We start from the raw sequence: 25,355 nt of genomic DNA on the forward strand, positions 1-25,355 counted from the left end.
TTTAAGATAAATGATCAAGATGAGATTTGAACTTAATTCTTTGTAATAAATTATCAAAATATTTATCGGCTTGGTTAACTGATATCTTCAAAAATATTCAATCTTTAATAAGAGAACAATACAGTATAAAAAATATATCGAATGAAATTGTAAGTTATCAACTTTGATAAGAGGATTTAGTATAAACTAATGTTTAAGATATACAATATATTAGATGAGACTTCAAACCCTAATAAGTTAGTCTGACAGATATTTTTATTGATTTTATTTTATCATCACACTATAAAACAAAAAGAAGAAAGTTTTATAAATAAGCTTTTCTTACTTGTTCATTTTTACCATCCTCTATATCAAGAGGTGGCTTAAAGTGGGTCCTACTTAATATAATAGTGTTTTTTAGGAAAGTTTTGTTATAAATTTGTTATGACAAATTTCAGAAAAACTTTTTTTTTTTTCTCAAAGATGGCTTCTTTTTTTGTTTATTTTCATGTGATGTTCGTTATTTTCTAAAAGATGAGAGTACTCTTAACCTTCGTCCCATCGTGATCGTCTTCGCCCATGACATTTATTTCATCGTGTAGTATATCTTTTGTCCTCACTCTCGTACCTTATTATTGAGGGCCACAACAATATGGTTTTGATTGTTTTTTCATAGACATATAAAGACAATCAAGGCAATCAAGGTAGTGTCGAGGGTAACCCCATCCTCCTTATACACCACTGATAGTAATTTCTTATCTCGGCTAGCTTCATCAAGATCAATATCATCTTCTCTTTTCGTATTTTCATCGTCTCAATAACAATGAACGAGAGCAAGAACATAGTCATGACGATGAGTAATACATCACACGTCCATTATATTGTGGGATGGAGATCATCGAGTGCATTGCATTGTGACAAGTCGATCATAGGGGTGAGATCGTAATCTTTTATTTTAAAAAATGAAAGAAAAATAATAATAACTTTGATTTTTTTGGAATTTTCCCAATTTTCTACGGGTTACCCTTCTACCTGTCTCACGACCGCACGAAGAGGTGGCCGACCCCAAAGTGGGTTCCTCCTAAATATCCAATCACACGTCTTGAAATGGGACGAACATGTCGTGAGAAGGGAGGACGAATCGGCAAAAAGGCGTAAGGCTTTGATGGGCCGAGAATACGAATGAAACCCAACTGCGTGCCGCTTTAGTCGAAATCCAACTTGATCCTCCTGTCGCTGTCACCGCCCCGCAAAAGGATCCTCGCTGTCGTCTTATTCTGCTCTCCGCCGCTCCTTTCCTTTCTTAACCATTGCCTCCCAAAAGGGTAAGAAGAAGAAGAAGAAGTCGGCGACGGGAACCGACGAGCGGGTCCCAGTTTCTTTAGAAACCCTAACTAACATACCTCCGTCTTTAGCTCCAATTCGGTAAATCGTTTGGTTCTTCCTGGTAACAGTTTTTCCTTTTATTTTCCTGCATCTCGATTTGATTTGTGACGTTCATTAATAACTTGGTTGTAAAATTGTTTTTTTTCGAAGGTAATTACGGTCATATCTTTTTGTCCCAATGAAAAAAATGGAATTTGGTTGGTTTCCCTTTTTCTCTTTGAGCGAAGTGCTTTGTTCGTTTTGGTTGTGAAGGAAGCATAATCTGGTGGTTATGTTTTCAGAAATAAATGGAAAGGCTTGTTTTTTGCTACCATTTTGTTTTGGGTTAAATGAAACCGGCGAATTTTATGGAGTCTGAGATCTCATCGTGGTAGGAGTTACATGGGATTTGGGAATGATTGAGAAGGAGGGGATTTTGGGAATAGGTTTAGGTTCTTCTTAGATTTATGTTGAAGGTTGACCAAGGATAAGGGGGTTTGGGCATTAATTTTGCATATTGAAAAAGCTACTTCATGTTAACTCAAATCGAGGGGATTCCTCAAAATGGATTTAAAATGTTGAGTAATCATGGGATTTTTTTTTGTTAATTATGCTTATGTTGTAACAAATTTTTATTGAGTTTTTTGTAACTTGCTTTCGTTGGGGTTATTTTAGTATTGGAAGGTAGCTTATGGTGCTATGTTATTATTGGTGGAAAATCTGATCTTCTGAATTGTTGAATACAACTTGAGGTCTATTTTAATTATTTCCTTTTGGTGGGAAAAATCTGATTTGCTCTTCATCCAATTCTTCTTTAAAACTTTGTTTTGTTTACTTACTTTTGTTGGAATAAATCCCAGACACTTTCTGAATCTGCTTTGTATGAGCATCGATAAGAAGGGTCTCCAAGTTTGGTGGCTTAAAATGTCCGTCTAAATTATGGATCATATGACAATGATAGCTCAGGATTTAGGTGGTGATGCTTTAGATTTTGAGGTGGATGGTGCTAAGTATGATAATCTTAACGAAAATGATGTCTCCGATGAAGAAATTGAACCCAATGAGTTGGCGAGAAGAATGTGGAAAGATAGAGTTAAACTCAAGAGACTCAAGGAAAGGGAAAAGCTTGCTGCTCAACAGGCAGCTTCCGAAATATCTAAGCCAAAGCAAATATCTGATCAGGCTCTTAGAAAAAAGATGTCCAGGGCACAAGATGGGATTCTCAAGTACATGCTGAAGTTGATGGAGGTGTGTAATGTCCGTGGGTTTGTTTATGGAATTATTCCAGAGAAGGGAAAGCCTGTGAGTGGTGCTTCAGATAACATAAGAGCTTGGTGGAAGGAGAAAGTGAAGTTTGATAAGAATGGGCCTGCTGCCATTGCTAAATACGAGGCAGGGAACTTTGCGGCCCAGAATGCACAGAACGGTGGTAGCAAAAGTCATCATAGCCTTATGGATCTCCAGGATGCTACACTAGGATCTCTTTTATCATCATTGATGCAACACTGTAACCCACCACAACGTAAATACCCATTGGAGAAGGGTGTTCCCCCACCTTGGTGGCCATCTGGAAATGAGAACTGGTGGATAGGTTTGGACTTACCAAAGGGTCATGCCCCGCCATATAAGAAGCCACATGATCTCAAGAAGGTGTGGAAAGTTGGGGTACTAACAGGTGTGATTAAACACATGTCTCCCAATATTGGAAAGATCAAAACCCATGTACGGAAGTCAAAATGTTTGCAAGATAAGATGAGTGCCAAAGAGAGCTCCATTTGGTTGGGAATTCTGAATAAAGAAGAAATGATTATCAACCAGCTTAGTGATAATGGGATGTCTGATGTAACACAGCATAGTGGTCATGGGGAGCATAGGGAGGAGGCAAACAGCAGTAGTGATGAATATGATGTTGATGGCCGTGCAGATGCTCATGGATCAACTTCGTGCAGAGATGGTGGGAGAAATCTGCAGGTCCAGACACAAGATTGTGCAGAGAATATAGCATCTACTTCAAAGGAGGATAGCCCAACTGAAATTATCAACCAACTTGGTCAAATCACGGAGCAAACAAGTGAACGGCCAAAGAGAAAAAGACCTCGAGTAAGTGCTGTATCTTCTGACAAACAGGCAGCTCCAACTCAGAATGAGCACATACCAGGGGAAATGACAAATGCTAGACCAGATATGAATGGCACAAACATCTCGAGGTTGATCCGTCATACACCAAGTGTTCATAACAAGGCCTATTTGAATCCAAATCCAAAGCATCAAGAGAGAGATCTTCGAAGCAAATGCCTTGCACTGCGATCTGGGATTAGCAACCTTGAAAGCTTGCATTCTGTCAATGTTGCTACAGAAAACATGGGTGTTGGTTATCAACCATTAGTGTTCCCAGACGTTGGGAATAATGAGTTGCAGTATGCTACCACAATTGATAATGGGGCCAACTGTGAATTTTATAACTCATCAGGGGGCTTCAGTATCCTGCAAGATAAGCAACAGCACCCTATCTCTGTTATTAGTCATGGAATAAGGTCTGACAATAGTGGTAATCCTGTCGAGAATAATTCTTATGACTATTTGACGACACCAAATGTGAATTCGCATACAGGTTTTGGAGACATGCATTTATTCATAGACGAACCATTCGGCACTGAACAAGATAAGTTTGTTGGCAATTCGTTCGGACTGCCATTAGATTTTATTGGGATCAGCAGCCCAACCTCAATTCCTGATCTTGGTGACATACTGCATGATGATGACCTAATGGAGTATTTGGGAACATGAGTAAGATTATTGTCATGGGGTTTGCCGTTATCGTCAATCTTCTCTGCTAACTTTGATCACCAAGGTCGCACATTGTTTACCAAGACCTGCCCTACAAGTACTGAAGTTTTTCTAGGTGTGTGTATGATGTGCTTTCTGTTTTCTTTGCTTGCAGTGATTGGATACTTATGGCTTTAATCTGCAATACTTTTAACAAAAAGTAGCGGCCAGTAGTATCATGCAAATTGAAATATAGAATTGATAAAAAAATGATAGAGAATTGAATAAATCTAACATAAAAACTGTGAAGTAAAGTCTTCATTGCGTGGATTGTATCAACATCCCCCATAAAATATTTAGTTTAAGAACTTTATACTTGTGGATATATGTTTACCAACAAAAATGGAAATTTCATAACAAAGCATGAAGTATTTTCGGCCAAAAGATTCAATTTGGGCAGTGCTAGCTTAACAGATAAAATTGTTCTCTCTTCTTCCTTTTTCTAATGTAGGGTTTAGTAGCTGATTTGGTCTGATTGAGCTGAACCAACAGAAACAAGACCAGGCTATTGGATCATTCAAAGGGTATGTTTTAGAGTTCTTGATTTGTTACCAGTTCGACAGAATGGTTGATTCCTCAGTAACAGTCCTTTCCTCATCCTCAATGGTGTCACCTCTCTCTCCCAACCTCCTGGAAAGCTGTCATAAGTATCTAAACAGGTAACATTTTTTTAAAAATCTCTTTCTATTGTGTGATGCCTGTGTTGTCACGACAATGTATTAGACCATGCTAATTTAACACACACACCATGTCAGTCGACAAGCAGCATAGTTGCATGTCATGTCATCAGAACATGTGAAAAGTATCTGTTCTGTTTTCTAGTTTGACAATGGAATTTGAGCATGAGATTGGAGAGCAATTGAATTAAACGCTGCATTAGATTTTTAGCTTAGAAGATCTTAAGCATAAAAAATACAGAAATAAGCAAAGTGCATGTGTTTACTGATTTCATCCGTGACAATACAATACCAACTAATAGGCATAGTTTTCAATTAGTATTGCATTCAAACATTACAAATTCATGTCAGGCATGAAGATGTGGCTTTCTGCCTTGTGTTAGGGTGTTTTGTCAGGAGAAGCAAAAACCATTGGAGATGATTTCTTGCAAGTAGACAGATTTTGATGCTTATTTTTTCTCTCATGTAGAGTACTGACTCTATCTTGGACATCTTTATCTTCTCCTCTCAGATCGAAGGTGTCTTGTGAATAACATGGGAAGCTTGATCTTGGATCGAAGATGGTCATAACTGATGTTGGGATCCTGAACTGGTACATAACAATGATCCCCTCGAAAGTTCGGCTGTGGGTTTCTAGATAGAAGCTTTACAGGTTTATCAGATATCAATCTATTCATAACTTCATGGAGTATCGCTAAAGTATATTTTCGCAACGAGCCATCAATCACCATAAAATGTCTCTGCCTTTGAGTTGAGGACATATTGTTGTTCATGTCATGTCAAATTGATAACGAGGGTGGTTTAATCCCTTGTTCAGTTGTTAGTTTAGAGAGACTACACATCGCCTACTAATTGCTCGTGGTTAGTAAGTGTTGTCCATATCTTATAGAACTTCTGCTTTCTTCCTTTTTAATAATGTAAAATAGTGGAACTCCTTCTATCTTGACAGTATTGAGTGAATAAATGAAGAGATAAATACAGAAATAAATGTTGTTCAAAATGTGACATGATGTCAGAATATCCAAAACAGAAGTAAAGAACAGCTTAAGTAGTTGATCTCCAAGGGTCCTTGATTGTTCCTCGCCTTGCTTGGGGTTGATCATCATGTATAGTCTCAACTCAAGTTGGCCTTCAAGTGAACCACACAAGAAAGAAACAAAGAATACTTTTCTAGCCATGGACTTCCTCACCATGGACTTCCTGACAAAGTTCGCACTGTGAAGTCTCACCTCCCGGAGGAAATTGTGACCTGGAGCTCGTCGCACTCCTCCATCATCAGCTTCATGATCCTGTGCGACTGCCATCTTCCTCAGCTTTTCTCGTCAGCAAGAGAGTTCGGTGTGGATGACTCCTCTCATGGTGATTTCCTCTTTGTGAATAGGAAGAGAGGTCTCTTGTTGTTAATAGCTACATCACTTAATTCTGTCGACAGCAGTTCCAGCAAGGAAGCAAGCGAGGGCCAATGGAGAGAACCAAGCTCAGGGTTTCATACAAGCAAATTAAAAGGCATGAATTTATATGGAGTTAGAGCTGAACTGAGGTTACTCTTCTTTTCTTCTTTGGATGCAGATAAATGAGATCTCCGACCTCCAAAGTATAGTGGTATCTGCAAGCACACTTCGTGATGTGTTGTCGTCTAGCAAAATGGAATTTGAATGACAGAATATATCTGAGAAAAGTGAAATCAAGAGGAATCCATTACCCTCACTAGAGTTAGAACTCCAGAAAACTTGAAGGTTTTTCTTCTCTTTCCAGTCTTTGAGCTAGTAGATAAAATTGTTTTGCTCCGTTTATCCTTTCTTACTGTAGGTTGGTTGGACCGACTGTCTTCCCACTGCAGTTGATTCTCCATGGTTAGCAGTTAAAAAGATTGTGAGAGCTAGTTAACTTTTCACTCACCGTCCTTAATATCAGAAAAACCTCGGAGTATTGGAGCTAATTATATATTATTTTTATATAATTAATTATTTTTTATACTTTTGATTCATATTTTTTAAAAGTTATATTGAGATTTTTATATTTATAAATAAAAAATATTTAGGGTTCTACCATCAGATATCTTCCTTTCCTCATGTTATGTAGCTTCTGGTTTAATTAATCAGGTGTGTGTTTTTTTGATATGGCTGCCACATCTTTATTAACAGAGAGTAGTATTGTAGTATAACCTATTTGTCAATCTGCATGAAGGTCAAGATGAGAAAACATGAACTACTGCATCTGTCTTATATGATTCTAGTAAACATCACTATTGACAGAAAAGAAAAAAAAAAAGAAATCATAGAAATGCCTCACCAGATGCAGCTGAGTAAGTTAATCATATGAAATCTATCAATCTACTCTCACCTTACTGTAGCTGCTAGATGAACTCAGGAAATAAATGGTGGCACCATTGAAGATTGCACGGTTTACAGCCTGCCTCATTCCATTTGTTGGTTGCACAAAAAGCATTCAGAGATTAATTGTCAGAGGACAAACATCCATGCATTTTGTCATAACATAATAAAGCAGGGCAATAAAATTTAATTATGAAACAATGCAAGAGTACATATTTGACCACTGTAGACATAAATAATGTCTTAATATCTTTCTATCATACCAACAAGCAGTAAGATATAAATGTCAGAAGACAAATATCCATGTATTTTGTCATAACATAATAAAATTTAATTATGAAATGATGCAAGAGCACATATTTGACCACTGTAGAGATAAATAATGTCTTAATATCTTTCTATCAGACCAAAAAGGTCATTGAGATATTTTATATATATTTATAAAATACTTCTAAAATTGAATTTAGGAAAATTATTCAGTTTCTATGTGTAATATATCCCTCCCAGGGCAGTGGGCGGTGACCAGATCCCTCGCCTCGGTCTGAGCGCCATAAGCGGGAGGAGATACTAGATAGATAAGATGCCCACGTCCACCTTGATTGCTGTCTCGATTCCCTTCACGACCCGGTGAGCCCGACCGTGTCGACCTAACTTCACACTACTGCACATGACTTGTTGGTGCCGCGGCCTAATAGGAGGGTAAGAGGTGAATATAACTCGCTTCGGCGTTCTAAAATATCTGCTGCTGCGCTTTTTGAGCTTTTCCGTCCACCTCTCGCGTCGTCTCCATGGGTGAAGAACCTGGCGGCGCCGCCCCCGGGTCGGAGAAGGCCGCGGAGACGGCGGTACGGCTGGTCGACGAAGAGCGGCGGGCCGCTCTGCTGCGGCGCATAACGGAGGAGGGCGGATTTGCATACGTGAGCTCTGCGGAGAAGGCGGCCGGCGGCGATCTCCGGGCAGCGGAGGCGGCGCGGGAGATGGCGTGGGAGCAGCTCCACTCCGGGCCCTGGCACGAGGTTGTCCCCGCGTGGCGGGAAGCCTACGCGATGGCGTGCCTCCACGTGGCGGAGCTCCGGGCCGGGGCCGGCGAACGGAAAGAAGCCCTACGGGCGCTTGACATGGGCCTAATCATGGGTGGGCCGCTACTCCGGCGTGACCTCGACGCGGCCGTGGAGAGGATCGCGGCCGGGAAGGGCTCCGAGAACGATGCGGCCGCCAACGTTGGGGATTGTGCCGACAAGTGGTGGGAGGGAATCTCTAAGAACCGAGACTTGGCAGAGGTTATGAGGCTCAGACTAACAGATAAAAATCATTCTTTTAATATAGCGCAGAATTTTCCTGTCAATATAGTTCTAGTATTGAATCCATTTGATCTATGGGTATAATTCACTTAGTTATGTTTTGGTAGGATGTTATTTGGATAATTTTCATACCTTTCTTTTCCGGATTTGATGTTTGGAATTGATTTTGGTGTTCATCGATTGCTTTCGACGTACAACTCCACTTTATACTGAATTAATCACAGTTATAGTTTCATTTCTCGTTCTTTTCTGCGTCAACTTTTGGTTCTTTCTTGAGTACGTTATCCTTTTGTTTTCTTTGCTTTCTTAGTTTTACTTCTTCCAAGTTTATTGTCTTTTTCTTTTTGGGGTAATATAGTCAAGACCTTATAGATCTTTCAATTTCTTTCGCTGCTTTGAAATGATGAACGAAGATTGCCTAAAGTTGGTTTTCATAGTTAAATTTCGAGTTTTGGACCATAAAGAATAGTGTTTTGTAAATTTTCATAAAAAATACGTATCTTTTCCTTGAAGAATACGAAATCATAAGTGCTATTGAATATGTTTGAGAAGTTGAATTGCTTTTGTGCATCTGTGAGTGGGTGCTTTGTTCAGTGATATTGCACATGGAAAACTATATAAATGAGCCATGCTATAATTTTGTGAACTTGTCTTGTAGGCACTTTCCATTCTGCCAAGCAGATCGCTATCCTGTAAGAAAGTCGAAAAGCAATCATCCCTTTCTTTGGAGACATTCATATATGATTACTTTTTACGTGATTCTCCAGTCATAATCAGTGGCTGCATTGATCATTGGCCAGCAATGACGAGGTGGAAAGACATTGAATACTTAAAGAGGGTAGCAGGAGATCGAACTGTTCCCATTGAGGTGAATAGTCTTTCTTTTTGTTGCTGAATTTATGCCATCGTGACAGCAGTTTCCATATGAATGGTAGGCTTAATCCATCATTTGCATTGAAAAACTCTAGAGCCTAAGAGATGAACCAAACCAATGAACTTTTATATAGGGTCTCGGGTTGTTATTTCTGATTCATAAATAGCAGTGTGTTATTCTCCCTATATTTCAAGATATCCTTGATTTTTTTTCTTTTCAAGCTTCTTTACTGTAATAAATTTAAGAATAGTTCTGTATAAAGATGGCAATTACTACATACAGTCAAACGTAATATCATATACTGTTGGAATTACGAGGTGGCTTGCTTTTTTACATACAAATGATAGCATGCATGCATGCGTTGCAGATTTCACATGTTTTTAGTCTAAGTTTTGTGTTTGTCCTTGCGATCTAAACTGTGTTAATCTGTTCTAGCTCATTAATTTTATGCAACTATTTGTTTATAGTTGTTATCATATTGTTTTTCTCTGTTATTTTGAGCATGCAAATATCAGTCAGTCTTTCATTGGTTTCTAGAAATGAGCTTGTGCGGTAACAAGTTGTACTTATGCTAATTAAAACTTAAATACTAATCATTCTTTTGCTTCAAACTTTTAAGTTTGTATGTCTTGCACTAAAGCATTTAATGGCAAACTTGTCATTTACATAATTTATTCTCCTAATTATCCTCTTGCAATGATGATTGATGATTCATGTATAATACTAGCCAAAGAGCAGACAGGCCTGAGAAACCTTAATATATATGCATTAAGTCCACATCGCTGCTTTTCCAACTTTGTTTTTTTATCACTATAATTTCTTTTGTCATTTGAAGAATTGGTACCTTTAATTTGATAGTGCCATTTACTTTATTCACATTGATATCAGCAGCTTCCACGTACATGCGTTCCTTGTCTTGATTACTCTAGCTCGGTCAGCTAAATTTTGTTCTGTTTGATAAATATAAATTTTCAAATATAAGAGTTGAAACTTCATCTCTCTTATGAGGAAAAAAGGGATATGTTGATCTTGAAAATGACTTCTTAACCTGAAGCTGATTCATGTTTAGGTTGGCAAAAACTATCTCTGCTCTGAGTGGAAGCAAGAGCTGATTACCTTCTCTCAGTTTCTTGAGAGGATTCAATCAACTAACTGCCCTGCCAACTTGCCATACCTAGCTCAGCATCCAGTGTTTGATCAGGTACCTCAACAATTTTCCAGTACTTTCTGCCATCAGACAAATGGTATGTGTCAATAACTGTTGCTAACAAACTGGTAGATTCGAGAGCTACGTGATGACATAATGATTCCAGATTACTGCTTTGCTGGTGGCGGCGAACTCCGGTCTCTTAATGCTTGGTTTGGTCCACTTGGTACAGTGACACCCTTGCACCATGATCCTCATCATAATCTTTTTGCTCAGGTACATTGAGATCACTTTATTTAAGTTAAATGCTAGCACATCAAATGCTCTATATGTACCTTGGTATTGCTAACTGCATGGTAAAGTGCAAATGACAAATTCACCCATAGTTAAAATACTACACAGGTTAGTATCATTATTTTATACTACAACAACAACAACAACTATAAAACTATAAGTCCCAACTATTTACGATTGGCTATACGGATCTTTTGTCGTCATTGAGATATGTAAAAAACCATATGTTTAATTAAGTTCAGAGTACTCTTTATTTATGGTTTCTATTAAAGTTTTTTTAGGCTTTCTTCTATCTCTACTTGTACCACTAATATTAATTATTTTACCTCTTCTAACTATCGCATTTGGAGGTCTCCTCAATTAAATGATTTTCTTTCATCTCATTCTCTATCAAAGTGATATCTAGTTGTTCACGAATAAAGATATTTCTTTTCCTATCTTTCATAGTAACCCCACATATCCATCTCAATATTTTCATCTTGGCAATACAAATTTTTTGTATATGGTTTTTCTTAACTACACAACACTTAGATCCATAAAGCATTGTTGGTCTCACAACAGTCTTATGAATATTTTCTTTTAATCTCAAAGGTTATTAGATGATCACACAAGACTCTTGATGTCCCTCGCCATTGTAACTATCTTGTTTTTACTCTGAATAATATCTTCATCGATCTCTTTATCTTATTGAATAATTGATCCAAGATCCTTAAAATTTTTTTTTAGAGGGACTTATTGTCCATCCAATTTAACTATATCCTCTTATTTATTTCTAGAATCATTAAAATTATATTTTATATATTTTGTTTTAGTCCTACTTACTCAAGTTTATAATTAATTCTACTTGAGATCTCATCAACTAGGACAATATCATCAACAAATAACATATATCAAGGAGGTCTATTATGTAAGTGACTCGTAAGCTCATCTATTATCAATGTAGAAAGGTAAGGATTTAATGCCGATCTTTGATGTAATCTTATACTAATAAAAAATTCACTAGACACACTCCCTATAATTCTAACACTAATAACTCACTAGACACACTTTTGGGCGACCTCCTAGCTCACAGTTTACAATTCGGGCCACATAAGTGGTGAAGGTGCCTCGCGTCACTTTCGGATGACGACCCAGCTCTATACTGAAATCGATTAAGATCCATGTTCATAAGATCTGATATAATTTTACATTGGTTGTCAATGACCTAACGCAACTTTCCACCGTTTTCATCCGGGCTTGAGACCAGCATTGGCGGTGTTATAGAATCATTATTTTATATCTTCCTTTTTACTCCCCCCTGGTTGCTGCAAACACTTGACTGTTTGCGGGATTCTACACATCAGCAGTTGTGTCTGCCTAACACACAAAAAACCCTAGCTATGTCTGCCAGCCTTCTATGGTTGATAAAGAGAGAAGTTGGATGGATTCAAGGATCTATTTCCCGAGAAAAAGGACTTTTTTTTTAACAGGATGCTTTATTTGCTTTCTGACACATAACTATACCTGGATTATATGGGTCGACCAAATTTATAGAGTTGAACAGTTGGTTTGATGAAACCTGTTTGGTAATTTTCTATGCAGCAACCTTAGATTATATTTTTTGCACACTGCTATGAATTATAGATTTGCTTGTATAAATGCTTGCTAATTATTGTTAATAAAATCAATTTATTTATAACCCAAGAAAGAATATGAAGATATGCAAAGTGTAGACCTAGTATATGCACCATAATGAAAATAATGGTCTTACTTTGTGATAAATTAATGAATGCACCTTAGCCATTTTATGTGAGCAACAATCTTAGAATTTTTTGTGTTGCTATTAGATTAGATGTTCAGGTGACCTAACTTCAATAACTTAAGCTATTGTTTACTGTGTTCACGTTTTGGAATTCATCTTTACTATTTGTAGATCAATCAAGTGAATGTTAGTGATTTTTGTGGTGTAAAAAAGACCAATTACCATTTATGTCTGGAGAAAAAGAACTTGATACTGGAATAGGTAAACTGTGTCTAGAAACTGATTCGAGTTAGGCATCTCATTTGTTAATTTAGGTAGTATATAGACAGTTGGAGTATTAGTAATTGAGGGCAATTATCTAGCATGTAGGATACTAAACTAATAAATTTATCAATGAGCTTCAGGTCTTATGCTCTAGATATGCATCTAGGCAAGGATTGTAATTTCATACCGTACTGAGTGGTATGCTTAGGTGTACCACTCAGTATATATATAATAATAATAATAATAAGGTTAAAAAATAATAAAAAAGGTGATGTCTCATTTCTTCTCCCCATGCGGAGAGAAGAAACCGAGGAGAAGAATCGGTATATATATATATATATATATATATATATATAATAATAATAATAATAATAATAATAATAATAAAGAAGGGCGACGTCGACGTCGCCTCGTTTCTTCTCCCCATGTAGGGAGAAGAAACTGAGCGTTCTCCTCACGAAGCCTCGGTGACATCGTCGAGCCTTCTTCTCCCCACGTGGATGAGAAGTTGCCAACGATGCCGAGGGCTTATCGCCTCCTACGAGGAGGAGGCGATATCTCATCTACGGCATCTAGCGAGGGAGGGCGGTGACAGATAGGGATCGTCGAGGGAGAGCGGTGTCGAATCTTTAGGTTCTCCATTTTATTCTCCCTCTTCTTCCTTCTCCCTCGACTAATACCGCTCGGTAGCGGGCGGCGACGATCGAAAACGACTGTTACTGATTGATTTCGGGCAGTAACGGGGCGGAAACAACCTCAATCGATGGTACAGAAGAAACAACATTTTTGCTAAAAGGCTGTCACACACTATGGAATAAGCCTAATGCTTGCCAAATGACTCAAAAAATAGAAGGTACAAGAGAGAAATAATTATTTTGGTCAAATCTCTTTGTAACAACATTCCATATAGAGTCTGGAACAAAAGTTTTATCAACTCGTTGTCCAAAACTTATAGCTTTTTACATTTACCATCTTGCAAGTCTGCCCTTACTCTTCCATGCCGGCATTCTTTAGTAAAGTGATCACCCATCAGTAAACAGAGCATGCCATTTTTCCTTATTATCATGTGGGCCACTTTGAACGCCAAGGACAGCCATGACTCTATTTTGGCCTTCATTGTTTACATATTGCATTTCAGATTGTTTTTTGCTTATGTGATCTTAGTGGGACCTTTCTTTATAGATATTTTGTTTTTCATGTGTTCAGGTCAAGTTCTTCTTTCTAGGTGGAGTATTCTTATATATCTTTTAATTGGAACGATGCAACATATACTGAATGTTGTTAGCTTATGCTCTTGTATGTTGGCATAAGAATTTAATCTTCATATGTTTTTAAATGGTTTAAACTCATGCTAGCAATGGTTACTAAGTAACATAATTAGAGCCAGAAGAATTTCTTGTCTATGCCCATGGTTGCTATAGTTTTCTTTGAACATATTGATTGCATCCAATTTTTTTAATTATTTTATCTGTTTCACCACTGGATGAGAATATTTCAAGTAATTGTGTAATTTTTTTTAGTTTTTTTTTTGTTTGTGTAATTCATTCTTCCAGTAATTGTACTAAAAAAGCTTAGTTTATTTAAAAATTTTCTCTAATGATTGTAAGGAACAAGAAACTGTAGCCAAACAGAAATGAGCTTAACTTGTTAGAACTATCCATTCCACTAGCATACTAATTTCTATTTCACTCTTATGCTCCAACCAAGCAAGATCTTGTATCTTTGATATTAAGAGACTCAATTCGGCAATTTACTTGTTTTGTGCATTTGAAGGTTGTTGGCAGAAAATACATAAGACTTTATCCAGCTTCAGCATCAGAGAATTTGTATCCGCATGCGGAATCCATGCTTAGCAATTCCAGCCAGGTATGCAGTTTCTAGAGGCCTTGACACTGATCTGCATATGTAAATGGCATCGATAGTGGGCTTAACAAAATGGCCTGATATGGGAGTATGGATTTTTCCATGTTGCTTCTATAGACATTTTTGTATGGTACAACTAAGCATATATTCAAGACCCTGAGTATGTTTTGATAGTTATGCTCCAATTCTGGTTGTATCTGGTCCTTGATGATTAACAACATCAGAACCTTTCCATCAATGTGATGATTATTTTTAAAAAATCATTCCTATTTCGTTAATGTTTATTATGTATTTGCCAAATACTTTAGTGGATAATGTCAGACAGTATATACTGTTACCAGTTTCTGAAGTGTTCCAATTCTTGGTGTTCTTTTGGATCCGTCTGCAGGTTGACCTTGACAACATTGACTACCAAGAATTCCCAAAGGTGGAAGGTCTGGATTTCATTGATTGTGTCCTCGAGGAAGGTGAAATGCTTTACATTCCACCCAAATGGTGGCATTATGTGAGATCACTTTCGACAAGTTTCTCTGTCAGTTTTTGGTGGAGTGCAACAGCCAGCTCTCTCCAAGGCACATAGTACTAATCTTTGTTATTCCACAACCATTTATTGACTAGGGTGGGATGGTAGAGAATGATAGAAGCACAGGATGCATGCTCCTTCCCATTTAGATACACAAAAGGGCCCACTATTTGGGATCCACCATTACAGGATTTAGTGTTATCGTAGGATGGAAGTCTTATAACAAACCAAAGCATATACTATCACATTTTTGTGGCATTGAAGTAGAACAGCATTGCTACTGTAACTGTTCTAAATCGGCAGTGATACAGGTTCCTTGTTCTTGTCTATTTGGTCATCATGTATCAACTGATCCACTTATACTAGGGGTTTCTTGTAATCTTTTTAACCATTCAACATGGTTCTACTCCGATTATTGTGATATGCAGATGAAACATGATTGATTGCTACTTTGGTAATTGTTTTTGGAGGTGCCTCATCTTTGGATGAATGTTAATAGTGAAATTAAAGGATGCAACCATTTGCTGAAATTTCTTCATGTGATACTTCCATTAGAATTTATTCCCACTTGCATGTTTAGTCTGAGAATCCAAAGTGGGATGTGTGCTTTGTAATAATTAGAATTACTTCCTATATGTAGGTGGAAAGAAGCAAAGTTAAGCAAAAAGTTATAGTACCCAATCTGTAATTGGTTTTACATGATCTTGCCTGCATCACACATCACTTCCTGAGCAAAACATCAAATTTAGGAAATGAATAATTTTAATATTTTGCTAATTAGTCATAGATCAACATAATATTATGATGTCAAACTGTGTTACTGGAATGTTCCATCACATAGATTTGCAACCCAAGTTTGGAATGTGGTATAGCATCAAATGAATTGTGCAGGCACTTTGCGCACCTCAACTTTCTTTAAACTTGCATTATGGTATCAGTTCTTTTCTTATGTCTTGTTAATTGTAGGGCCTGGCAATATCTTGTTTTGTCCTTCTTTGTTCTGTTTCAACTGCTAGAGTGTAAAGAGGATTAAACTTTTGACTTGAATTTGTCTGGCTTTATGAACTTAGATACCAGTCAATCCAGTGCAAAAGAATATTAGAAAAGGATCTTGATGGAAGGAGATGATGTCTGGAGTTGTGTGCAAAATGTTGACCATGCTTGGCATCTTGTCAGAGCCTTATTTGTTCCTGTTGTGGAGGCTACTAGAAAGCTATAAAAGCATCCATTGAGTTGTATTGAATTGTACATAGGGAAAGAACAGAAGCAACAACAGCACAGGAATGTGAATTGATGGATTAGGATGAGAGGAAGGGAGAATATTTTTGCTGATATGTGTCATCTACCTCACACCAAACAGCTGTCCATTGGGATGTACACCAACAGCTCTTCTCATTTCTCTCTAAATTTATTTTTAGCTACTACTTTTCTGCCACTTGAATTTACTAGATCTCCATTGTGCAATCCAGTTGGTTGGATGTGTTGCATCATAAAGATGGATGATGAGGGCTCCTGTAGTGAAATAATCAAAACTCACATGGGTTTGATGCTTGTTTCTGAAGAGAAGTGAGATGTGGGATTGGAAGAACTTTGACTTGGATGCTTGTTTCTAAAGAAACATGAACTGGGGGAGAGAAGAACTTGAGCTGTCTTGGCAGCAGAAAACAAGGGGTAAAGAGATTTCAGCACAATTTAATTCACTCTTTTAAGACCTGCATCTAATTCTCATCCACAACACCAAGTTGGTCATAGAGTACATTAATGTTACACTGCTACATTTATTTGCCATATTAGTGTCACCATCTCTGTAAATTGTGTCATTTTTTGTTCCAATACTTAAATGTACATTTGCCATATTAATGTGCTGTCTCTGTAAATTATAGGCCATTTTTTTTGTTCAAAAGCTTCTCATGCAAAAATGCATGCATGTGGCAAATTATAAATCCTCAAAGATCTTCTCCATCATCCATTCATGGGCTTTGCATGTTATTTTAATTCATGATGCTCTCCCTTGATTCTCTGATGCAAATTAGATTGAAGGGATGAAGGAAAAGTAGGTGTTCCTTTTATTTCATCGGAGCAAGCATGGAATGATAACTTCAAGGGAGTCAAACCTCAACCAAGAAAAATGGAATTGGGTTGGAAACACTAGAATTCTCCACTGCAGTCTTCTCCATCTCAAGTCAACAAGGGAACAAAGCAGCGGCCACCGCATTGCTCAATATTAATGGTGTGCTCACTGTCCAAGAACATGTATTAAAATGCTCTCTTCTCAAAGCCAATTACCTTCTTATCTTTTCCCCCAGCTGATAGAGCTATATTCGAACAGGGAAAGTGTTCTCTGGGCAACGTGACGAGGGGACCAAGGCAAAAAAGCTTTTTGCCTTCTTCTTCTTCCTCTAAGCCCTTTCAGTGGACCTCATAATTCTATCTGGCAATGGCCCCTACCATGTACCAGAAGGATGCAAAAGTGACTGAGAACACAGTGGAAAGCATATAGAGGCCATCACTGGTGGGTACTGTTTATGTTTGCAAGGCTTCAACAAGCAGCAGGAAGGAAAGAGAAAACTAGCAGAAAAATATTCTGCAGAATATGTGCATCTCCAACCGTCGTTTCTCTTTCTTGGCTTCTTTACCTCATGAACGGTTGTAGAAGTTCGTTCTTATGCCTTGGATTGCAGGGGGGCTTTTTGTGGTTTGTAGCGGAGTTTTGACTCGCCCAATAGATGTGCTTCTCGAGTTTGGAGAAAGAAAGCACGAAGCAGAAGGTTTGAACTCTCGAGGAAGCGAGGCCTGCAAGCTCCTTTTTTTGCTGCTGCTTACGGCGCATGCATGCCATGGGGCATTATGACAAGAAGCAAAACATGATTGACATCTCTTTCTCTTTTTCTCTCTCTTTGTTTAGAATAGAAAAAGTATGAAGCAATTGCATTTTGCATAAAATCTCTCTCTCTCTCTCTCTCTCTCTCTCTCTCTTTCTCTCTATCTATCTATCTATCTATCTACCTACTTTTGTTAGTTGTTGTAACCTGACACAAATCGACTGTAGTAACTCTAGCCATAATAAAACTTGCAGCTGCTCACAGAGGTTAAAGAAAGAGAAACTAATATGCTATCTTAGCTGGTTGATAATGACATCTTCAGCATCTATAACATATAATTGAAGCTCCATATCTCAAACAAATCCAATAAAGATTAGATGATGAATGGGGCACGTACTAGTGATGTGCCATCTCCAACAAACAGCCCACTGCTTGCGTCGGTTGTCCTAATAATGCCATCTCCCAACTCAGGAAACAAGCAAGCAACACCAACTCTTATTCTACAGGCTGATAAGCTAGCTAGAGGACCATGGAAGAATGGATAGTGACAAATGCATCTTCTGATGTTGGACCAAATCCAACAGTCTTAAAGAACATATAGAACCAAGTCCAATCTTGTAACATAAAAGCATTTTGGTGATTTAGGTTCTGAGATGAGCTCAAAGCAAGAGGAGTTGATGCAGTCAGATCTCCATGCCACTCCATGTGATGTGACTTTAATGTTGGTGCATTTCTAATTTGCATCATCATGCAAGCAGCCCCTGGAGCTGCCAAGCAGATCCAGGTCAAAGAAGAAAGAGAAGGTTTCGTTCATGGAAGTAGTAAATAAAGGCCATGGCAAGTGGTGGAGATGGTGCTTCTCTTCATGGTCATTCATGCCACTGAGCACTAAATTATGGAAAGGAGCTTTCTTTTTGGTGGAATACATGTATTTAATGCTTTCCTCCACCCTGTCCTTGGAGTTGTGTGTGCCTTTTACCCAGAACTTGGATTTGCTTTCTCACCCTCTTGTCTCTGCTTTTTTATGCTTCCCTTCCTGCCAAAGGTGGTGTTGTTGGATATGATCACCTCACTCAGGCTACAGCTAGTACCACCACCCCTTCCTGCCGTTCAGCTCGATCCCACCCATGCCATGGAAGATGCTGAGCTCCATGGATTTGCCTAGCGGCGGTGGTGGTGTTGCTGCTGCTGCGCAGGCTCATGGGATCAACAGGCAGCACGTCCAGGCGGCCATTGTGAAGGCAGCTGAGCTGAGGGCGCTCCACGCGGCGCTGCTCCAAGGTGGCTCCGGCGGCAGCCCCGCCGCGGTGAGGTTGCCCGCCGGTGCTTCCCCTTCCGTTTCTCGCGGAGCTAGCCAGTTCACGGTACCTGAAGATTACCCGGTCTTCACGCCGGTGAGTTCTTGCCGCTCATCTGATTCGGCTTTTGCGCCGCTCTTGCTTGTAAAGTTTTGGTTTTTCTGTCGAGTGTACCGTTCTCCAGTGAGGAAGGTGGCATTTTGTTACATGCTTTCTTGATCGATTGGGGGGCATGTCATGGCATCTCTTGACAGATTCTTGCTGATTCCTTTGTTTCTTGTTGGATCAATGACGTTGAGCTAACATTACTCCTTTCTAACCAAGTTTATTGATCTCAGTGAGTGTTTTGGTTACGGTACGGATTTGAAGCACTTGGGCTTCTGCTAGCTTCCAGGGTTTCTGCATCCCCTTCAGTCTTGTTCTAATCACATTTTAATGGATTATACTATCACTGTATTGTATTCCCCATAGGAGCTGTGGGAGTAACAGTGTGTCTTGGTTTCTTTATTTGGATTCTTGCATGTATGATGTGTAGTTGAATCATCTTATTATTGCCTTCGATTCTTTGGCTGAATGGTTATTTGCTAGTTTACCAAAAGTTCATTACAGCTTGATGAGTGGTTAAAGTGTTTGCTAGATAACAATTACAAGCTTTTGGTGGCTTTTCTCATTAGATTGTCTTCATGTATGGAAATGAAACAAGGAACAAAATAAACTCTGAGGAAAGGAAACCAAAAGCAACAAAAGTGAATACCAATGAGTAACAAATGGTCTGCATGACTTAACAAGAGGGCAAAATTGTTACTTTTTGAGAGGACAGCCTTAGTTTTGAAGCAAACCTTTAGCTGAGAAAATAATCTCATAGTTTTGAACCTCTCTTTTTAATGTTTCTATTTCATGTCCTATTGTGAGTATTTAAATTACCTGCATTAACCCAAGAGGAAGCACCTGTGTGGTTGTCTCTTTATGGTTCTTTACATGCTTAGAAATCCATGCAAAAGAATGAGAGAGCTGTGTTGTCACGGCCTTAGCTGGAATTGCCTAAGGCGTGAGGCACCCTTGCGGCCAAGACGCGAACTTAGCTTGCGTTGCCTAGGTTGCGAGGTACCTTTGCGGCAAAGACGCGAACTTAGCTTGCCTTGCCTAAGTCGCGCTTCGCCCTTGCGATATTGCTCCGTAAAGATCAGCCCACTTGCAACCTCTCGCAGGTCCCTAAGGACCTGTAAAAGAGAAAGTTGATTAGTTCGAAAGAACGAGCGACGGACAAGTCCCGACGTCTCGCGAAAGGGGGAAGCTTTACAAGCAATTCAGCGAGCACCTTGCATGCACAAGAGAAAAGAGGGAGAGGGGGAAAACAAGAGCTTTAGAGGGTTGAACGAATAGCTGCAAGTCCACAAACAGCTGCTCACCGGGTGCCGGGCGCGACAACAAGTTCCCGTCAAGATAACGCGCGAACTTGCGAAAGGTTGTTCAACGCCCAACACTATATCGAAGCCCCATCCAGCCTTGTGCCACCCGAGGGGTTCCAAGGGGCTGAGATGACTAACGTTTTGGTGAACGGAAGCGGACTGCAGAAAACAGCCCGTGGCACACGAAAACAGAGCTGTTTTGGGCTGTTTTGCTCGGTTCGGTGAGCGGTCGCTTTGTAGCGTTGCAACTTGTTCGAATTTACATTTTTACAAGCAAAATGACTCAAAACTAAGGCAAAACATGCTGTCAAGCTGCTGTACATGTAGATGAGAGTGACGAACGGTTCGTTGAACGGAGTTGTTGCGGGTGCGCGACGACCGTTCGTGACAGTGTGTTATCTGTTCTCTCTCAAAGTAGGAACTGTCTTGCAATTGTTTGAATGGATAGATTGGACTACTAATGTCCTAGTTTTGTTAATGTCGCTTTACATCCTCTTGCTCTCACTTATCTTTGTTTTCCCTTATTTTTCTATAAATCAGCATATTTACTATCTTGCCGAACCTTTCACAACACCAAGATTGATCTGTGTTAGTTTTCCCAATTTCAGGTTGATGAACATCATCCTTGTCCCAAAATACACTCATGCAAACATGAGCATACTATATGTCATGAATCTTGATGGTGCTCTCGACTCAGTTTCTCCTCTTTAATCAATTTGTGAGGATCTTGAGAGTATCAGAATATTTATTAACCTTGGTAGCTCTTTAATTTTTGACTCATTTATGTTATCCTTTGAGTTGACTTTGACCAATTCATGCAATGCAATATCTAAGCTTCTCCCAATTCCTTCTACCAATTAGTATGGTCATGTGAAGGAGTGAGATCGATCAGTTCCTGAAGCTATTCTAATTAAAAGGGCCGCATTTTGGTTAATTTTCCATCTATTGTAGAAGAAATATGATTTTACATCTTTCTGGTTATTGTAGAGGAAATATGATTTTACATTTTCCTGGTTACCGTAGAGGAAACATGAGTGCACTAGAAATATTTTGTAATTTATTATCATCTATCTTGATCCTCTGTTGTACATAGATACTAGACGAGAATGAATGCCAGCATGAAACAAGTTACTCACTACATTCCTTTTTTATCTTATTTATTGGACATGCTTCTAGAGCAAAATTATGAAACAATTACTCTTAAATTGTGTTTTTATAGGATTCTCATGCTGGAATGTTAAAATTATTCAATTTGGTAATTTCCTGTAAGTTTCTGGTCTATTTTCAGAACATTTCACTGAGTTACTGGGGATTATACTGATTGTTAGATAAAACTGATAACATTCTAATTGCTCAAAAAAGAAGTGCTATTTGGAACCATGCTTCCAGGATTGTTGTCAATTGCTTTTCTATTCAATTTGTTTCATTGTCTGGTTTGTCAAATAATCTTCCCTTCTTTATTGAGATTTCCAACAGAGTTATGAAGAGGATCCCCTGCCCGGATACCACTATTTTCATCCGGAGAATAGAAGCTTATCGCAAATCTGGAATGAAATCGGTCTGGAAGAAGGAAAAGATAGTGAAGCAGTTGCCTTTGTTAATAGAAGTACGAATAAGCTTTCTCCATCAATCAGTGAACTGCACATTCCCTCTGCAATTGAGAATGTATCCAATGGAACCTCATGCGCTAACCATATGCCCCCGCTGCAAGCCTCTTCTGAAGCTGATGATGTCAAGTCCTTGGGTAGAAGAACAGAATCTGGAGAATATACAACAGTCTTGACAAACGATACATGCAACCAAGAAACTGTAAACATGGAAGTGGGTGGTGATCGGAAGAACCTCAAGAATGCCAAGAGCACAGATGTCTCACACGATCCCGAGCAATCTGTAAAGACACACATAAAACACAGAGGGTCAGGTCTTTCATGGTTGTTTCCAAAATCAAAAAGGAAATCCAAGCCGGAGATGTCACCGAAAATGATGGAATCTGAGGGCATGTCCCAAATTTTGAAGGAATGGGGGGTTCTATCACTGGAATCGCTGAAGAAGGAGCTCCTCGAGGCCAATGAAAACAGGGATGCTGCACTGGCAGAAGTCTCAGAGATGAGGTCCTCATTGGGAGAGCTGCAACAGAAGCTAGTCAGTTTAGAAGCATATTGTGCAGAGCTGAAGAAGGCCTTAAAACATGGTATGCATCCAAAGAGTTCCCAGATTTCGGACAGATCTAATTTGTCAAAGAGAACAAAGGCCATGAGCAGCAACAGAGACAATTCGATGCCTGTGAGCCAAGAGGTAATGGTTGAGGGTTTCTTGCAGATAGTTTCAGAAGCCAGGCTCTCAGTCAAGCAGTTCTGCAAGATGCTCATCCACCAGATTGAGGAATCCGATGATGATCTGCCAGAGAAACTAAATTTGCTTCTCCAGCCACATCAGATGGCACTGATCACTGGTAAGTACTCAAAAGGAGTTATCTATCATTTGGAAGCATTCGTAAACCAAACTCTATATCAGGATTTCGAGAACTGTGTGTTCCATAAGAATGGTTGTCCAAAATTTCTGGATCCCCGGGAAGAGTGCAGGGAGAACTTCTCATCTTTTGTTGGGCTTCGGAATTTGAGCTGGAACGAGGTGTTGCAGAAAGGGACCAAGTACTACAGTGAGGATTTCAGCAGGTTTTGCGATCAAAAAATGAGCTGCATTGTTTCCATGCTTGATTGGTCAGCGCCATGGCCTGAGCAGCTTCTGCAATGCTTCTTTATCGCTGCCAAGTGTATTTGGTTGCTCCATTTACTGGCCTTTTCCTTCAGCCCACCCTTGACGATCTTGCGTGTCGAGGAAGATCGTGAATTCAATCCCCTCTACATGGAGGATATTCCCTTGGACAGGCACAGACCGCAAGGCGCTACCCGAGTTAAGATCATGGTGATGCCGGGATTCTATGTTCAAGATAGGGTGCTGAAGTGCAGGGTCCTCTGCAGGCATGGTTCTGTACCATAATCATTCGTTCCAAAGAATTCTTTTCTTTTTCTTTAGCACCACATTTCGGCTTTCTGGAGTGATCAAAATTGATATTTCATCTCCATAACTGCATGCTTCTCTTTTAATCTCTCTTCTCGAGTACAGTTTGTAATATCCAACTAACCACAAGTGACCATTTGGAGAACTTGTAGTGGATCCTGTCATAATTATGAACAACTAAAGAAATTTTATCACAGTTACCTGATCGATTCATTGGATTGTGAATTGGTAAAAATATAGAGTTACCGGATGTCAACTATGATATTTGTCTGGTTTACACTAAAACTACTGCTTGTTCCAATATATAAAATGAAATAACATTTATTTATTTCAGGTAATTATTACCTGATAACATCCATGCTTAAGTGAGCAGATGAGGCCAATGAACACAGAGAACAGTAAACTTTTTGCTCAAGATCTTCCAAAGACGGCCAAAGTTTCGCAGCTCCAGCTCTCCTAGATTTTGATCCTAGAAATCGATGAGAAAAAAAGTGGGCAGAAGACAAGATTTTTCTTTCAGAAGTCTCTGAAACGATTGAATAAAGCAGAATAAAAAACCTTTAAAACTTGGTGAGAATAGAACTGCTATAAGTCAACGCAAATGGAGAAACAAAAAGGAAGAAAACACTATCTGCAGGCAGGAGCTCACCGATGTGAAATTTTCTTTCCATAAGAATTTTCTTTTCCTTTTCTTTCTAAAAGACATAAATCAATTGAAGAAACAAATAGCTAAAGCTCCAATATCAGAAAAAAATTTATAGTTCGCGTATATACTGAAATGTCAGTCATGAAGCTGCTTATGTTGAGTGCAGTGTTGTGAGCATCCATGGAGGTTTTGGTGGGTGTTGTGCTAATGTTCTTCCTCACTCAGAATCTGTTCCACAAGTCCTTAAAAGATCGAGACCATATCCATCGACTTACTGCGATCTATTCAGGTTGTAGATGTTCCCAACGAGAAAGGCCACCAAAAGAATCAACAGTTATTTACCTGATTGAACTGTTTGATGCAATAGCTTTCTTCCAAGCACCTTTGTGCTTCTAATATCCAGTCATGGAAAATTTGATGTAGCTCAATAAGAATCGTCAAAGCTATTCATTCTTGATGGCATCATCTATAAATATAACAGGTGCATATTAGAAGGAAGACGAAGGTATCGGGAGAAAAAGACTGTGCTTTGCTAGCCGGGTTATCTTCTAATCTCTGCCATTGTTTCTTTGCATCTTCCAGTTTTGGGATTAAAGCTGCTGATGTGTTGAAGAAAAGTTTAGGATTCTGTCCTCTTCAGGCCACGCACAGTAGATGAGAGTTGACTTTTGTTTAGCTCTAGAGGGTTGAACTGTCCTCAAAGTCAAACATAAGCAGCAATAGGACACGAAGATCGGAGTTGCTTTCTCATATTTTTCACACGTTATTCAACTTTGTTTGAGGAAGAAATCGAAAAATACATATTTCTAATTTTTGTAGGCCACGGGGGATGAGGGTTGACCTTGGCCAAGGGTCAAACGTGAGCAGCAGCATGTGAACACGACGATTGGGATTGCATTGTCATATCGTTCACAATTTCTTCTTGAAAATAATTATAAGCTGATAACTCAAAGTAGCAAGTCAAATCTGGTA

General features: G+C 38.9%; 3 protein-coding genes and 1 long non-coding RNA gene across 7 annotated transcripts; 3 read left to right on the top strand and 1 right to left on the bottom strand.

Moving 5' to 3' along the window:
• Positions 1 to 1,236: 1,236 nt before the first annotated feature.
• On the top strand, positions 1,237 to 5,793 carry LOC135585473 (ETHYLENE INSENSITIVE 3-like 3 protein). 2 transcript variants are annotated; one of them, XM_065080335.1, is made up of 4 exons: positions 1,237 to 1,426; positions 2,205 to 4,246; positions 4,622 to 4,829; positions 5,359 to 5,793. In XM_065080335.1, the coding sequence occupies exon 2, from the start codon at positions 2,284 to 2,286 to the stop codon at positions 4,129 to 4,131; it is 1,848 nt and encodes a 615-aa protein (XP_064936407.1). In that variant the 5' UTR covers positions 1,237 to 1,426; positions 2,205 to 2,283; the 3' UTR covers positions 4,132 to 4,246; positions 4,622 to 4,829; positions 5,359 to 5,793. The 2 variants fall into 2 exon arrangements, with proteins under 2 accessions (XP_064936407.1, XP_064936406.1); XM_065080334.1 differs by having other exon boundaries at positions 1,238 to 1,404.
• Positions 5,794 to 7,872: 2,079 nt separating this feature from the next.
• LOC103996261 (lysine-specific demethylase JMJ30) lies at positions 7,873 to 16,622 on the top strand. 3 transcript variants are annotated; one of them, XM_009417145.3, is made up of 7 exons: positions 7,873 to 8,460; positions 9,140 to 9,173; positions 9,249 to 9,349; positions 10,425 to 10,556; positions 10,635 to 10,778; positions 14,575 to 14,667; positions 15,053 to 15,636. In XM_009417145.3, exons 1-7 carry the CDS (start codon positions 7,969 to 7,971, stop codon positions 15,242 to 15,244), a joined length of 1,188 nt encoding a protein of 395 aa, XP_009415420.2. In that variant the 5' UTR covers positions 7,873 to 7,968; the 3' UTR covers positions 15,245 to 15,636. The 3 variants fall into 3 exon arrangements, with proteins under 3 accessions (XP_009415420.2, XP_064936408.1, XP_009415419.2); XM_065080336.1 differs by lacking the exon at positions 15,053 to 15,636 and adding an exon at positions 16,258 to 16,622 and having other exon boundaries at positions 9,140 to 9,349; XM_009417144.3 differs by having other exon boundaries at positions 9,140 to 9,349.
• Positions 16,623 to 18,534: 1,912 nt separating this feature from the next.
• On the top strand, positions 18,535 to 23,950 carry LOC103996260 (IRK-interacting protein). Its single transcript, XM_009417143.3, has 3 exons — positions 18,535 to 18,937; positions 19,055 to 19,403; positions 22,193 to 23,950. Exons 2-3 carry the CDS (start codon positions 19,137 to 19,139, stop codon positions 23,714 to 23,716), a joined length of 1,791 nt encoding a protein of 596 aa, XP_009415418.2. The 5' UTR covers positions 18,535 to 18,937; positions 19,055 to 19,136; the 3' UTR covers positions 23,717 to 23,950.
• On the bottom strand, positions 22,516 to 24,959 carry LOC135588279 (uncharacterized). The gene is made up of 3 exons (XR_010476173.1): positions 24,726 to 24,959; positions 24,083 to 24,206; positions 22,516 to 23,895 (listed from the first exon to the last, which is right to left on the bottom strand). It is a non-coding gene; the product is annotated as an uncharacterized LOC135588279 (long non-coding RNA).
• Between the last annotated feature and the right edge of the window lie 396 nt (positions 24,960 to 25,355).

This window comes from Musa acuminata, chromosome BXJ1-8 (genome assembly GCF_036884655.1).
Source record: "Musa acuminata AAA Group cultivar baxijiao chromosome BXJ1-8, Cavendish_Baxijiao_AAA, whole genome shotgun sequence".
Taxonomy (NCBI): Eukaryota; Viridiplantae; Streptophyta; class Magnoliopsida; order Zingiberales; family Musaceae; genus Musa; species Musa acuminata.

What these genes read in the sequence shown, in the direction of transcription:
- LOC103996261 (XM_009417144.3), top strand. Translation starts at nt 7,969, where the DNA reads ATGGGTGAAGAACCTGGCGGCGCCGCCCCCGGGTCGGAGAAGGCCGCG. An exon ending in AGCATCCAGTGTTTGATCAG is followed by an intron (nt 10,557 to 10,634) that starts GTACCTCAACAA and finishes ACAAACTGGTAG; the next exon opens with ATTCGAGAGCTACGTGATGA. An exon ending in TGCTTAGCAATTCCAGCCAG is followed by an intron (nt 14,668 to 15,052) that starts GTATGCAGTTTC and finishes ATCCGTCTGCAG; the next exon opens with GTTGACCTTGACAACATTGA.
- LOC103996260 (XM_009417143.3), top strand. Translation starts at nt 19,137, where the DNA reads ATGCCATGGAAGATGCTGAGCTCCATGGATTTGCCTAGCGGCGGTGGT. An exon ending in ATTACCCGGTCTTCACGCCG is followed by an intron (nt 19,404 to 22,192) that starts GTGAGTTCTTGC and finishes GATTTCCAACAG; the next exon opens with AGTTATGAAGAGGATCCCCT.
- LOC135585473 (XM_065080335.1), top strand. Translation starts at nt 2,284, where the DNA reads ATGGATCATATGACAATGATAGCTCAGGATTTAGGTGGTGATGCTTTA.